The following is a 16,604-nucleotide window of genomic DNA, read 5'->3' as shown; positions in this document are numbered from 1 at the left end:
TAACCTCTTTATCTACCAGTAGAAATTCAATATCTTCTATAATAAATTAGGTTCCCAACACTTATATTTGCTATAACAAATAAATACCTAAAGAAATAATTTATACATATTAAGGAAATTGGAGCAATAAACCTGAGCGCTACATTTGACTGACAAGGCTCACTGAAAGAAACTTACAAGAGAGGGAGAAAAATGTATCCAAACCACTTCCTTCTGTGGAAATGAAGAAAGTCTCCTCAGCAGAATTCAGACATTTAGCAACCATCTTGGTTGTAAACATTTGTCCAAACAGTCAACAGGACAAAGAAAATGCTCCTGTGAAAACAGTAACCAGATCTTAGGGCTCTGGTCTTTGAAGTTTGAAATATTTCCCTAGAACTGCCACATTCTCTTTCTCCCATTCCTCTAGAAGATCACAAAAGTAAATTCTCATTTGTTCTCTCTTTCTGTTATCCTGCCAAAAATACACATTCACTGATAAAACCCACCAGTGATTCATTACATATCATCATCCCAAGGTTTCCAGTATAAATGCCATATTAAATGAGCCTCTTCTGTTTTATTAATGCATAACAGACATTTAATAGCAATGATGGTGCCAAGGATTCTTACTGTATCATACCATTAAAACCCAGATGTTCTGGTACAGTCAGAAGCAAATACACCAGCCCCCAGCTTCTTTTCCTCCATCTTATTTCCTTAGAAGTGGCTGATCTGGGATTCATTTGAAAGCAGAAATAGTGGTATGTTACCTCTGTTTTCATATTTCTCCTTTTCTCTACAGGTCAATTTCATTTTCACTATTCCTCCACTTATCAATTAAGGAAGAAAGAATGAGAGGAACAGAGAGAGGACAAAAAAGGGGAGTAAGGTCTTGGAATTAAAATTTAAGGTGAGACTCTACTTATTTTTAAATTTCTTAACATGGATTAAACAAACATAAATATATTAAAATGATATATATTTCAGTTTTCTTATATTTCATATACAACTACCCCATGCATGCCTTTTCCCAGAGCCTCCATCCAAAGTATTCATTCACTTACCAGTCCATGAACAGAGTCACCGTGACTGCTACAAGTCCTAGTGCGTTGTCAGTGAGCTCCTGTGTCGTGAAGGCATTAATTACTCAGTATGTGTTTTCTATGTTGGTCTTGTCCCCATGGGAACCCCTAAAGTACATGCCTTTTTGAGACTCTGTAGGAAGGAGCTTGGACCAGGGTCTCCTTTGTGGAAGCACTTTAGCTTCCAGGGGTTGCTCAGATGATGGCCCTCTAGAACCATCTACTCTGGGTCCTGCTTAGAATCCTCAGTTCTAATCTAGCCCAGCCATCTGAGTCATGCGTGTTAATAGTCCTGGACAAGTAATGCCTCAGCAGATGTCAACCCCCCACCCCCACCCCCACCCCCACACACACCAAGCCCCAGAGATGAGGAAGATGACAAAATTGGCCTGAGTAACATGCAGGCAGTGAGAAACCTCATATAAACTAGAATTCTACCCTCCCCAGGCATTGTCCTAGAAATGAGTATCTGTTATACTCTACTGGTGTGAGGTGTTCCAAGATTCTGGCCCTCTCAGTGTGGTCTTTTGTGGTCATTTTTGCAAACTTAGTAGAATAACAATGTTCAGAAGTGAGAAGAGAACAGAGGCAGAAAGAATTTCTACCTACTTGCTCTGCTTACAGTTCCCTCATTCAGACAGTAATGGGGCCTCCACAGATGGTCTTCAGCCAGAGTTCTGTACTCTGTATTTCCTAAATCCCAGGAAATGGAAGCATAAGAATACATACTGAAGTTGTTCAATGATCTCAGTCATCAAGATATTTTGATTTCACCTCTCTCTATATAACTCTGAGTTGCTCCTTTCCCCCTCATCCCCTTCCTGCCATTGACCTCAGTTAGAACCTCTTTAGCTCTCTATTCTCCACTTTTAATAACCCTTTAAAATTCCAGATAGTCTGTAAAACAGGGATGAAAAAAAGAGATGAAGAATGTAAGTGCTCCTACCTCTTGTGCTAGGCATATGTAGGTATGTGTTGCCAGGATCTTTTCATCCTATGATAACAAGGAGTCGAGGAACCTACAGCCCAGCTTCCCTGTTCCAGGAAGGCTTCTCTAACCTGTTAGCTCACAGAGGAAGACTCTGCCTCTGGTGCAGCTCTGTGTAGTCGATAGAACACCATCCTGAGATTCATAAAATCTTGCTCTGTCCACCACCTCTGTGACCTCAAGGTTATCTCTCAATGCCTGATGAAAGGAGTTGTCCAACAAACAAGACAGGTTGTCTCAGAGAGAACGGCAATACCTGGAAGTCTTAGCACATGACTGATTGCCTGTCACATCAGTACATATTCAACTGTCCCCGTACTGAACTCATAGCCTTGTCTTCTACATTCTCATCCAACCAGTTTCCCTTGCTGTGTGATAGGCACTGCCTTCTACTTAGAAACCTGAGCATCTTCTTCAACTCCTCCTTACTCACCATATTGAGGCAGTAAAACATTCATAAACATTCCTTGAAAACTCTCCCCTTTCCAAAGCCCACTGGAATTGCTGTTCAGACCCACCATCACTCCCTTTAATCACACAGATCATGGGGCTAGTCTCTGCACTGGCTCTTCCTGTCTCCACAGTCTCTCTTCCTCCAGTCCATTCCTCACCTACCTATCCGGTTGAGCTTTCTAAAGTAAAGATTGATAATGTCACTCTTTCTTAGAATCCTTCAGTTGCTTCTCAATACTACAGAATAAAATTCTGACTTCTTCAGTTCAGTTCAGTTCAGTCGCTCAGTCGTGTCCGACTCTTTGCAATGCCAGGCTTCCTTGTCCATCACCAACTCCTGAAGCCTGCTCAAACTCATGTCCATCGAGTCAGTGATGCCATCCAACCATCTCATTCTCTTGTAGATCTTGTCCCTACCCACTTTTCCACACTAGTCTCCAGTTGCTCCCACTAAGTCAGCAATAGTTACCCTCATTCAGCTCCATCAGCGCCATTTGCCATGGGGTCTGTGGGCCAGCCTACTTTACAGCTGGCCTGAGACCACCTTCCTCACTTTGTCTTCTCATTCAGGACTTGGTAGAGGTTCATCCTTGCCATGACGGGTTCCTTGAACTCCTTCCATTTGATATTGGGTCATCAGTCCATACTTCCAACATGGCACTGATAGCAACAAATTTCTTTATATGTTTGCCTCCCCCATACAATGTTGGCTCCTTTGACTGAACTTTGTTTGCTTACTGTCCATGTTAGGCCTTAAGCACAGTCGGGTTTTATAGGCATTCAATAAATGCTAATTGAATAAAAACTGGTGGAAGGGTTTTAGTGTATGAGGGGTTAGCAGGGGAATTGAAAAAGATGACCTCCAAAGTCCTTTTGAATTCTCAGATTTTCATTTGAGGATCTTAGTCTTATGACCCTCACCCATAACTTCAAGGTATTCCTCAACCTGAGCTTTAGACTAAAATGTTAACCTGCCTGTTATATAACATAATGTACTAGCTGAGTGAACATCCCAAGTTCAGTATGTCCAGAATTTTTATTTATTTATTTATTGCTGTACTGGGTCTTTGATACTGCACTCAGGCTTTCTCTAGGTTCAGCAAGCTGGGGCTACTCTCCAGTTGCAATGCACGGGCTTCTAATTATGGTGGCTTCTCTTGTTATGGAGCACCGGCTCTAGGTAGGCAGTCTTCAGTAGCTGAGGCACACAGGCTCAGTGGTCTCATACAGGCTTAGTTGTTCCGAGGCATATGGAATTTTCCTGGACCAAGGAATGAACCCATGTCCCCTGCATTGGCAGGTGGATTCTTAAACACTGGACCATAATGGAAGTCCAGTATGTCCAAAACTGACTCGCTCTCTCATACAACCTAATTCACCTTTCCAGTTTTTTAATGACACCATCCGTCTTTAGGGTCCCATGTTAAAAACATCCCAGTTAGTCAGTTCAGTAACTCAGTCATGTCCGACTCTTTGTGACCCCATGGACTGCAGCATGCCAGGATTCCCTGTCCATTACCAACTCCCGGAGCAGTTTACTCAAACTCATGTCCATTGAGTCGGTGATGCCATCCAATCATCTCATCCTCTGTTATCCCTTTCTCCTCCCGCCTTCAATATTTCCCAGCATCAGGGTCTTTTTAAATGAGTCAGTTATTTGCATCGGGTGGCCAAGGTATTGGAGTTTCAGCTTCAGCATCTGTCCTTCCAATGAATATTCAGGACTGATTTCCTTTAGGATGGACTGGTTGGATCTCCTTGCAGTCCAAGGGACTCTTAAGAGTCTTCTCTGACACCACAGTTCAAAAGCATTAATTCTTTGGCATTCAGTTTTCTTTATAGTCCAACTCTCACATCCATACATGACCACTGGAAAAACCATAGCTTTGACTAGGGACCTTTGTTGGTAAAGTAACATCTCTGCTTTTTAATATGCCATCTAGGTTGGTCATAACTAGCGTGTTTTAGTTTCATGGCTGCAGTCACCATCTGCAGTGATCTTGGAGCCTTAAAAAATAAAGTCTGTCACTGTTTCCACTGTTTCTCCATCTATTTGCCATGAAGTGATGGGACCAGATGCCATGATCTTAGTTTTCTGAATGTTGAGCTTTAAGCCAAATTTTTCACTCTCCTCTTTCACTTTCATCAAGAGGCTCTTTATTTCTTCTTTGCTTTCTGCCATAAGGGTGGTGTCATCTGCATTTCTGAAGTTATTGATATTTCTCCCAGCAACCTTGATTCCAGCTTATGCTTCATCCAGCCCAGCGTTTCTCATGACATACTCTGCATATAAGTTAAATAAGCAGGGTGACAATATACAGCCTTGATGTACTCCTTTCCCTGTTTGGGACCAGTCCAGTCCCTATTTGGAACCAGTCCAGTCCCTATTTGGACTGTTCCATGTCCAGTTCTAACTGTTGCTTCCTGTTGCTTCCTGACCTGCATACAAATTTCTCAAAAGGTAAGTCAGGTAGTCTGGTAGTCCCATCTCTTGAAGAATTTTCCACAGTTTATTGTGATCCACACAGTCAAAGGCTTTGGCATAGTCAATAAAGCAGAAGTAGATGTTTTTCTGGAGCTCTCTTGCTTTTTCAATGATCCAACGAATGTTGGCAATTTGATCTCTGGTTTCTCTGCCTTTTCTAAATCCAGCTTGAACATCTGGAAGTTCATGGTTCACATACTGTTGAGGCCTGGCTTGGAGAATTTTGAGCATTACTTTATTAGTGTGTGAGATGAGTACAATTGTGCAGTAGTTTGAGCATTCTTTGGCATTGCCTTTCTTTGGGGCTGAAAGGAAAACTGACCTTTTCCAGTCCTGTGGCCACTGCTGAGTTTTTCAAATTTGAAGCATATTGAGTGCAACACTTTCCCGGCACCATCTTTTAGGATTTGAAATAGCTCAACTGGAATTCCATCACCTCCACTAGCTTTGTTTGTAGTGATGCTTCCTAAGGCCCATTTGACTTTGAATTTCAGGATGTCTGGCTCTAGGTGAGTGATCACACCTTTGTGATTATCTGGGTTGTGAAGATCTATTTTGTACAGTTCTGTGTATGCTTGCCACCTCTTCTTAATATCTTCTGCTTCTGTTAGGTCCATACCATTTTTGTCCTTTATTGTGCCCATCTTGCATGCAATGATCAGGCAAATTTGGCCTTGGAGTACCGAATATAGCAGGGCAAAGGCTAACAGAGTTTTGCCAAGAGAATGCACTGGTCATAGTAAACACCTTCTTCCAACAACACAAGAGAAGACTCTACACATGGACACCACCAGATGGTCAACACAGAAATCAAGAAGATTGATTATATTCTTTGCAGCCAAAGATGGGAAGCTCTATGCAGTCAGCAAGAACAAGACTGGGAGCTGACTGTGGCTGAGATCATGAACTCCTTATTGCCAAATTCAGACTTAAATTGAAAAAAGTAGGGAAAACCACTAGACCATTCAGGTATGACCTAAATCAAATCCCTTATGACTATACAGTGAAAGTGACAAATAGATTCAAGGGATTAGCTCTGATAGAGTGCCTGAAGAGCTATGGAAGGAGGTTTGTGACATTATACAGAAGGCGGTGAGTAACACCATTCCCAAGAGGAAGAAACGCAAAAAGGCAAAATGTTTGTCTGAGGAGGCCTTACAGAAAGCTGAGGAAAAAAAGAGAAGCGAAAGCCAAAGGGGAAAAGGAAAGATACACCCATCTGAATGCAGAGTTCCAAAGAAAAGTGAGGAGAGATAAGAAAAACATCCTAAATGGCATCTTTCTCCTAAAACCAGTTCTGCCTAGTCCTTTGCTTTCCCCTTTCCCAAAGCCTGTTCTCTCTCTTTTTTTTTTTTTCTTTTGGTTACTCCATCTTCTTAACAGCCTCCATCTGATTACTCGCGACTCTAGTTAGTATTTATTTTATTCTGATTTTCATGATGCATTTCCATCTCTGTCCCAACACAAGATCTTGGAAGATTTCTGTATTATGACTGCAAATCCCACAACTTGTACGTTTGCAGGTACACAGCAGGTGACCAACAAGTCTTGGTAGAATGGCTTAGTGAATGTTAGGAAGTCAGGTTTAAATTGCTTTAGGGGCATGGATCTTGTCATATACTTTTTTTTTCCGGCCATCCTCCGGCCCACATTAACATAGTAAAAGGCATAGGAAACAGTAAATACATATATATCTTACACTGAACACTGTATCTGTTATTGTAACTGGGAGTTGCTGCAACAACTGGATGTAATTTTTAAAAAAAAATGCTCTGCTATTGAGGAAAAAAAAGTCCCTCAGACTCAGCTCCCAGCTAAAATCATCCAGAATCCAGGTTTCCCACCCCTTCCAGTGGCCTGATGTGCGACGTGGGAGGAGCAATGAGCAAGTTGGGCCAGAGCAGCAGGGAGAGCGGGCTAGGGGAAGTCCCGGAAGTCATTGACCAGAGCAAGCAACCGCCTCTCCGGGATCAGCTTGGGCTGAAGTCCCAACAATAACAGGCGCGCGGGTCGGGCGGGGGCTGTCGGGGGCTAGAGTTTGGGGGCGGAACCCGTTTTGGGGGAGGCGGGTGGGACGCTTCCCAAGGCCGCAGGGGATTGGAGGAGAGAGATGAGGGGCGGTGGAGATCGAGGAGTGGGCCGGGGAGCTAACGGGTCGACCGAGGCGAACGAGTGTTGATTGGGTGGCACAGAGGGAGACGGACCAGAGCTGCCCGGGGATTGGCCGGGGTGGGCTGTGAAGGCGTGGCCAGCACGCGCGAGAGGGAGCGCGAGGGAGCGGGCGGCCGGCCTGCCTGCCAGCCAGCCCGAGCCCAGGACGAGCGCGGTGGGCAGGGGTCGGATTGCTGAACGCGGCTCTGGAGGCGCGTCGCCCCAGCTGTCCTCCGCGGCTCGAGCACCCCATTTCTCTCCCTCCCCTCCCTAGCGCTCCGGCCTGGGGTCCCGGGGAGGGGAGCGGAGGGAAGGGACGAAGAAGAAGGAGGTTTCGCGGAGTGCGGGCGGCGTGGGGCGAAGCGCGCGCTGCCTCTTGCTCTCCCGCCGCTGCTTTTGCCTCCTCGCCCGGTGCCGCGGCCCCGGGGCGGCCGCACTATGCAGGCGGACTGCCGGCCGCCGCGATGGCGAGCCGGGCGGTGGTGAGAGCCGGGCACAGCCCTCAACGTTTCCTAGTCCGGGCCGCGGTCGCCGCCCCCGCCCGGGCCGCGTTCCCCCTCTCCCGCTCCTACCCCCTCCCTTTTCGCTCCAACTCCTCCTCCACCTCCTTCCCCAGGCCTCTGTTCCTCCTCCTCTTACTTATCCTGCTCTTGCTGCTCGAGGACGCCGGAGCCCAGCAAGGTGAGTTCTTCCCAAGGAGTGCGGTGCGCGCGGGGCCCCGGGGGCCGTGGGGGCGCCGTGGGAGCCTCTGGGGCGCAGGGTGTCCGGGTCGTTACGGAATCTGCAGACGCGCAGGGTAGTTGTGCGCTTCGGTGCCTGGTCCCGCACTCGCTGGGTTGAATTGCAAAGCTTGGCAGGCTGTTTTTCCCCAAGTTGGCGAGGCTTTACTTTTGGGGGAGCCCATTCATTTTTTTTTTTGAAAAGAGGGAAGTGAGACCTTGCTATGAAGACCTCCTTTGGGCATTGGATTGTTCTGGGGAAAGTATTTGTGAGGAAAAGGAGAGGTTTTGGAGATGCGCTGTCTAATGTTAAGCTAAGTGGATGGATGGACAGAGTAAAACGGCCAGGTAATTGAATAGCATCTTAAATCCATTGAAGGGAGTTGACGACGATTATCTTTTGTGAAAGTGTCAAGTTCAAAATCGAATAGAGTTTATTCTGGTTATCTTTGAGTCTTGGATTTAGAACATGCCCTTTGCAACCCCTGCCTATTCAGGATGGTGGTCTAGATAGATTGTTTGGGTCAGACTCTGCGTCTGGGACCCAAGGCAGCGTGCTCTATTGCCCAGACGGAGCGATCCGTATTAAATGGGCAAGCCCTTACAGAAAGTGACAAAACTTCTTTCTTACTACAATCCTTCGAGAACCTATTCCAGAGCGTATAAAGCTATTTACTTAATAATCATGGTTGAAAGAGAATGCTGGGCTGATTTCTTCCCCCTTTTAGTACTTTTTTCAGGCATTGAACAGCAATTTTGAAAACAATTTGACATCAAATTATTGAACACATTTCTCCATTGAATTTCCATTTTATTACACTGAGAGAGATAAGAACTGGATTGTTGCTTAACACTTGGAAGATATTTGTTTGTTTGTTTTTAGGTTGATCTCCACGTTTAAGTCCAGCTTAATGTTGCTTTCATGTAGTTTTCAGTAGAGTATGGAATCATGGTCTTAAGCAGGTCATTGTGAAGATGCTAAAACTTTGACAGGCATGTGGAAATATAATGTAAATGGAAACAATGTATTTGGTAAACTGACCTCTTTCAGCTCTAGGCAGCATTCAGGTTTCAGTTAGATCATCTTCTTAATCGAATTCTTGAACATCAGCACTTAATAAATTAGAGTGAAATTCCTTTCCTTCATTAAAGTTTTAGAACCTATGCTTCTATTTTCCTCCTGGTAGAAAGAAAAAGCAAAACAGGATTATATTAACATATGGCTAACACTGATTGAATGGGTCTTATTTTGTGACAACCCTTAGTGATTTACATCTATTAACTCATTTAATCCTCACCACAGCCCTCTGAGTTAAGTATTGTTATCCCATTTCAAACATAAGGAAACTGAGACACCCATAAAATAAGTTATGTTGATACAAAGTATAACTACATAAGCAGGATACTCTGACCACTTTTACTTATTTCAGAATCTGAAAGTGTTTATGTCATGTTTAAAAAAAAAGATCTTTGAATAGTTTATAACTGATTAAATGTCTCCTCTGCAAATGAGACAATTGCCTTGTTTTTAGAGTTTCTCAAGCCTGGCCTAATTAAACATGCAACATTACCTTTTTTTTTTTTTAATTTTAGTTTTTACCAAGCATTTTAACAACTAGGGTATCTGGTTCTCTTTCACAGTGTCATGTTTATAAAAACATCTGTATAGATTAACACAAATAGAAATGATCCTGATAATTTAAAAGACCTGATTTCTAGTTCTCCCAAGTTGATTGGGTAAATTTTGTAAAATCACTTAAGTTGTTTGTACCTCAGTTTTCTACATCAGTGAAATGAGTATATGCCTGTTTCTTAGCTTGATAAAAATGAAATGCTAGTACATAGGAGTCTGGCAAAGGGTAAAGTACAAACAGCTATAACTGATTATCATTGTTATCATGAGCTTACTAAATTGATAAAGTAAGGGTCATTTAGGTATACATCACCTGAAAACCCAGAAATTGTATGGCATTTGAATTCCCCAATTTTAAAAAAATTGTATTTCTTACTCAGCGGATCCGGATGCAGTCTGTGGTGCCGTCTGTGTTACCGGTCTTAACAGATGTGCTTTAGGGTCCTCTGGGATTCTTCACATAACCTGGAAGGAAGTCTGACTTTGAAATGAGAAGCAGTGCTTTAAGATGCTTATAGAATTTTTTCTAATGGGGATGTCTACTATATTGTAATGTTAAGTTACAAGCTGGAGTTTTTACTCTATCAGAAGTCTTTATAATAAGATTGGAAGGAGATAATAAAATGATAAAAGTTGTCTTTCGATGGTAGAGTTGTAAGTAATTTCTTTATGCATTTTCCAGTGTTCTGCAAATTGCAATAAAAGTAAGCTGTGAGAAAGTGTTTTGTGATATACAGATTTTTTTTTTTCCTTAGCCATCCTAGGTAGAAATGCATTTAATATGTATTTTGAGGTAGAAATGTATTTCAGGATTTTTTTCTTTTAATCTTTCAGACCTCATTTTGAAGTGGAAGATGCTACACTCATTCCAGTTAATGCCACACATTAATGCCATTCTTCAGCAGATTTTCTGCTGACCAAATGTTTTTTTTTTCTTTTTATTTGGTCTAGAATAAAATTTGTCATTGGTCTGAAAACTTGTCAACCTTTCACAACAGAGATGTATTTAATCTTACTTCATTAATATATTTGTAATTTCTGTTTATTCACATCTGTTTGACTATGATGCTGTTTTAGACATGGCTTATATTTGTGTCTTGAGTTCTGAGTTTGATATTAAGTTCATCTTCAAAGTCTTTCTTGTTTTTATTGAAAGCATTATTTACCTATAAAGTGTATGTCTCTCTAAAAAACTTAAATTGGTGGAACTTATGCTGATTGCCTATTTGTTACTGTAATAAGTTTACTTAATAGGAAGTTCCGCAACTGAATGAATTTAAGTCTTTGGTTTACATTATGACTGTAGGAATTTGTGTCGCCTCATCTCAAAAGCTCAGCTTCCTCATTTGTGTCATGGAAGGTTTGCCTACCTTCTGGGTTAGAATTTTTTTCATTGTGGCTGCGCTGAGCCTTCATTGCTTTTGTGCAGCTTTCTGTAGTTGCGGTGCATGGGCTTCTCTTTGCGGTGGCTTCTCTTACTGTGGAGCACAGGCTCTAGGGGGCTCGGGCTTCAGTAGTTGTGGCACGCACACTTAGTTGCTCCACAGACCAGGCAGGGATTGAACCCATGACCCCTGCATTGGCAGGCAGAATCTTATTCACTGCGCCACCAAGGAAGCCCGTAGATTAGAATGTTATTTGAATGTGGTAAAATATCAGGGGAATAAATTTTAAAAATCCATTGAGACTGACTTCTTTATGCCTATGAATAGAAAATATTCATGAAAGTAATTATTTTTGTTAGCTAATTTAATAAATCTGTCAAATTCTTTTTTAAAAAGAATCATTCAGTTTCACAATGATTTTTGAACTAATGTGTGAAAAAAATGTACAGTCTGTCAGTAGTGCCTTTATTTGCTTGTGATGCAGGGAAATAGTTTTTGAGCAGTATTTGTGAATTGTTGGAAATGAACACGTCCCAGTGCAAAGAACATTTATAATTATTACTAATATTGACATTAGGTTAATTTAGAATTAACCTAATTAATTATTTTTGGTCTGATGAAACATTAGGGCTCTTAAGTTCTTCCCTGGTGGCTCAAACAGTAAAGAATCTGCCTGCAATGCAGGAGACGTAAGTTTAATACCTGGGTCTGGAAGATCCCTTGGAGGAGGTCACGGCAACCCACTCCTGTATTCTAGCCTTGAAAACTCCATGAACAGAGGAGGTTGGAGGTCTACAGTCCATGGGGTTGCAAAGAGTCAGACATAGCTGAGCAACTAACACTAGGGCTCTTATATATAGTTTTTTTGAGAGGCAAAAATCAAAGCATGCTTTTTCTTCTCTATTTCTGATGAATTTTGCATAGTGGAGATTAGAAATATAGCACATATTCCATGTGTTAATGATCAAATTTAAAATCCATATTTTAAAAGCTTGTAAATTAAAAATTAATTGTAAAATTACAGGTTAATGATTTTTAGGTAGATTTCCCAATGTTATCAACAGAGAGGAAACTTTATTTTGTTCTGGAAATATTGAATAGTTCTGTGTGAACATTTAAGTTTCATTCTAAAAGACCAACAAAATGTGTTAAAGTATCAGTACTAGAATTTAAAAGATAATGAATTAATTAATTTCCAAAAAGAAAGCATCAGATTATAGTATGATGAGGAAAGTCTTGATTTACATAGAGTTAGACTTTAAATATAAGATTGTACTTTACAAAATAAACCTAGGGTATGAAAGTTCAGGTGGTAATCCTAGGTATTAATTAAATGCATGCAAATAGATGGTTTTCACTTCCACTTCTTGACTAGTTGGAAGAATGTGGACTGATAACATGAAACTATATAGATCAGGAAAAGCTTTGTAGAGGGAGTGATATTTGCTAAATGTGATTGTTGATATAGGAAGTGAGACCACTTGGCAGTTTTTCTTGTGTGGCTCACAGATTCAGTTTATTTTATAACAACCTTATGGCCTTAGCATTTTATTTATTTTAAAAATATCATACAGATAACAATTATATAACAATTACTCAAAACCAAAAATTTAACTAATAATTACAGTCTTACCTCTAATCTATCAATTTATAATTTTTGTTGGGCTTCCTTTGTGGCTTAGCTGGTAAAGAATCCACCTGCAATGCAGGAGACTGGGGTTCAATCCCTGGGTTGGGAAGATCCCCTGGAGAAGGGAAAGGCTACCCACTCCTTTCCCTGGAGTATACTCCTTTCCCAGTATTCTGGCCTGGAGAATTCCATGAACTGTATAGTTCATGGGGTCGCAAAGAGTCAGACATGACTGAGCAACTTTCACTTCACTTTACTTCATCTTCCTTTCTAGTCCATGTTCACACACCTACATAATCTTATGTGGTTGTAATCTTAGTAGTGTGGTGTTATGTTCTGCAAACATACATGTTAAAATTAATATAGGCTGATTTAGTAAACAGAAGGCTACTTTGAAAATATGGCAAGACAAAAATTTTGAAATTAAAAATTTTTTCACAGGACATTTATTCTTTATGAAGTAATTACTATATTGTTCAAAAACTGCTATTACATTATTTTCTTTAATCCATTTGATTAAATTCTTCATTTACGATAGGATCTTTAAGAAAGTATGTCAGTTCAAACGATTAGTTTAGAAACCCACATAATGCTAATTTTCCAGGTCCTTATGTGGATTGAATCAGTATACTCTATTAGTACAAAAAAATACAAATAGTCACATAAACTCGAACTTAATGAATGCCAGTGTCCACTGAAGCAGACGGATAATGGAATGATCTTAACAGGCTGCTAAAGCATCGCCTGCTAGATCCACCTGCACTCTGAAGGTACGTAGTTGGAAGAAGATCTTTGGCTAGCTGCTTGAGTTACTGGAAAGACCAAGATGCACAGTCCCTCAACTGCTTTCTAAGGAGAGGAGGCTCAGCGTTCCTTGCTTCTGTGGAGTACAGTTTCTGGGAGTTTGCAGTCAGGACTTAATTGCTTGGGATCAACTCTCAGCATGAGAGAGTTCCAACTATAAACTCCCAGGGTGTGTGCACATATGTTAACACAGCCCCAAGATAGTTATGAACGAGTAAAATACTGTCATTGTCTTCAGGGATCCTGCAGTCTAGTTGGGGTAATAATCATCTTCGAGTTGGAGCGTGTGTGTAAATAGTCAGGGAAAGTTGCACAGTGCTGTGAGTTTGAAAAGGAGGGTAAGCTCACAGTGCCTAGGGAAGTAGGAGAAACCTTGCTGATAAAATGGTTTTAAGCAGATCAGCTGTTAGGGTCAGTAGATTCCTAGTTCACAGGGATGAGTGACATTTAAGGAGTAAGATCACAGCATCAGAACAGCAAGGAGTCAGGAAACTTGTGAGTGTCAAAGCCAGCCCTGCTGCGGTGAGTAGCATGCCTCAGCCTCTGGCCCTGGCCCACTGCTTCCTCCGCAAGCCCCATACCCTGCACTCTTGCCCCATATTTGGGCAAATATTTGTTGGTTCTTTTCTGAGGGCTATGGTTCTGTGCACTGGGGCACTGCCCTCTTGGAGCTCTGTTAATACTTCCGTAGTATGTCCAGTAGCCCCTTTACCACCTAAGATAAAATCTACCATCTTCCCAGTATCTAGACTCCTGTGCTTTTATAGCGAGAGGAGTCCTTTGCGTTTTATATATATTTTTTCAGAATCTGGCCCCTCCCTTCCTTCTCTGACTTTATCTCATCCCTCACCCTTTATATATATATATATATATAGTTCTGTGTAAAACTGAGATTTTTATTCCTCTCATATGTAATTTGATCCTGTTTTACCTTGTTCTCTCTACTGATCTCTTTACATGTATCATTTTCTCTACTTGAAGAGAAAGAGCCCCTTTCCTTATCTGCTTGGTCACCTCCTTGTTATTTAGTTGCTGAGTCGTGTCCAACTCTTTGTGACCCCATGGACTGTAGCCCGCCAGGCTCCTCTGTCTATGAGATTTCCCAGGCAAGAATACTGGAGTGGGTTGCCGTTTACTTCTCCAGGGGATCTTCCCGACCCAGGGATTGAACCCATGTGTCCTGCTTGGGAGGCAGACTCTTTACCATTAAGCCCCCTGGGAAGCAGTAACCTCTTATCATCCTTCAAACCTTCCTCAGTATCATCCTCTCTGAGAAGAGTTCTCTTGTCACCACATGCACTCATCTCCAGATGGTAATTCCTAGTTTTTTCTGTTCAGTCATTAATCACAATGTATATTAAATATTTATATCTGGCAGAGTTTTATTTACTTTCTAAATTCTAATACTTACCATGATGTCCGTCATTCAAAAATGTGAATTTAGGGTAACTCCCTGATGGTCCAGTGGTTAGGACATGGTGCTTTCATTGCCAAGGGCCTGGGTTCAGGCCCTGGTCAGGGAACTAAAATTCCACAAATCACTCAGCCGGGCCAAAAAAAAAAAAAAAATTCAGAACTCATTTCTGCAGTGAATTTGCTGCCCCAAGCATGTTATTCATTAGTCTCTGGGCACCTGCATGTCCTTCACACTGTTGTCCTTTGTCTGATTCCCTCAGAGCCTGGGCTTCTTAGTTCCATGGAAATAGAGCCTTTTCTTGAACCTTAACCTGCTTGCACAGGGCCTGACATTCTGCCCAGTGTTCTCCCAGCCACCCTCTTCCCAGGAGTTAGACTCTTTTGCTTTCATAATGAGAGGAGTCCCCCCTCAACTGGAACTCTGAACAAAGCCACGGCTGCTATTTAGAGAACACTGCTGTGTTGCCCTGTCAAATAAGTTGGTCTTTAAGAGCTGTGCTAAGCCAAAATCAATGAAAGCCAGTGAGGTGCACTCCTTTGCCCTCTCATTCAGATTTTGATTTGAATAGTCACCTCCAGCTTTATAAAACTCCCTAGTTTTGGTTCTAGTTGTTGCCTGCCTCCTTTTTCTTTGCTGGCTGAAATTCCTGGAGCACATTCAGGTAGCTTCACTAATCTGGTGTCAGAGGAAAGTAATGCGAAACAGGCTGGAAAAGTCAGTGGGGACAAGATTGTGGAGGACTTCCACTGCAGGGCAGACTGAAGCGTTTGTACCTATGTGATATTAGCAGTGACATCACCCTTAGCTACCTCTGCTTCTACCCAGTCCCTTTGCCCATTTCTGGATCACCTGTCTCAGCCCAGGTCCATCATCCCATTGATGCTTTTCTCCATGTCCTGGATAGATCCTAAACCTGGCCCACATGCCAGTCCCCACCGCTTTCTCCTGTTCTGAATAGCTCAAGGTTGCTGGAGAAAGGCGTGTGACCTTTGTGACTAGATCTGCCTCAGATAAGGACCATTGGTCGAACCTCCCATGGGATTTCTGCTCAGCCACAGCATCGTGACTGACCTGTCTTGTCCTAAACCCTTGTCCTGTTCTTCATCCCTGCAAGTAAAACTACCTCCTGCCTCGCCTTTTCTTCTTCCTCAAATCATCTCTTCCACCTTGTCCAGAACCCTGCTTTATTGGGGAATATAAGTTGTGCTTTTAGTATAATTTAAACTTCCATGGTGCTTCTTAACCGTGTATCTGGAAACACAGTCAAGACGCCACTGGCTTATATATACATCTTTTCTTTCAACTGGTTGCTTTGCCCGCAGCTTATATTTCTCCTTTTTTTCAATGACCAACTAACAAGTAGACTAAATTTGTGCTGTACATTTTCTTAGTGTCAGCACACATATTTGTTAAATGATGATTTCCTTGCAGTCTAGCTTCTGCTCTTCTGAAAGTGTCTTTTCAACTGTGAGTTTTTTATTTTTTTCTTTTAAACCCAAGAGGTTTCTTTGTCTTCATTATTTTTTAACTTGGATGGAGTTTGAAAGTATAGAGATGTTGGAGTCAGACATATATGGGTTTAAATATTAATACTAGGCATGTCACGCTCAGTGTTTTTTTTTTAATGTATAACTCACCTCTGTAGAATGCATGAGGCTGTGACCAAATCTAGGCAGTTGCTAAATTTTGATTCAGTGAGTAAAACAACATGTGAATGAAAATTTTGTTTCTCTTTCCCTACTCTACAATTAAGATTTCCATTTTCAAGTGTTGGCTTTCTGTTGAGATACAGTGCTTCTCCATCCTTCTGGTCCTTCTTCCCATTTTCCCTACACTTACTGTATAGGAAAGTTCCACCCCTAGCTTAGTGAAGGG

The 16,604-nt window shown here is 41.9% G+C and overlaps 1 protein-coding gene and 1 non-coding gene across 2 annotated transcripts in view; both read left to right on the top strand.

The window, feature by feature from the left end:
* Positions 1-7,240: 7,240 nt before the first annotated feature.
* Positions 7,241-16,604, top strand: part of DCBLD2 (discoidin, CUB and LCCL domain containing 2) — an 85,183-nt gene continuing 75,819 nt past the window's right edge. The window contains exon 1 of the mRNA XM_019968390.2: positions 7,241-7,822. Coding sequence (XP_019823949.2) covers positions 7,606-7,822 — 217 coding nt within the window. The 5' untranslated portion in view covers positions 7,241-7,605. The remainder of the gene's footprint in view (positions 7,823-16,604) is intronic.
* Positions 14,763-14,835, top strand: TRNAE-UUC (transfer RNA glutamic acid (anticodon UUC)). Its single transcript has one exon. It is a non-coding gene; the product is annotated as a tRNA-Glu (tRNA).

This window comes from Bos indicus, chromosome 1 (assembly GCF_029378745.1).
Source record: "Bos indicus isolate NIAB-ARS_2022 breed Sahiwal x Tharparkar chromosome 1, NIAB-ARS_B.indTharparkar_mat_pri_1.0, whole genome shotgun sequence".
Taxonomy (NCBI): domain Eukaryota; kingdom Metazoa; phylum Chordata; class Mammalia; order Artiodactyla; family Bovidae; genus Bos; species Bos indicus.
The sequence above is the reverse complement of the archived record's forward strand: the minus strand, read 5'-3'. Positions and strand labels throughout refer to the sequence as shown.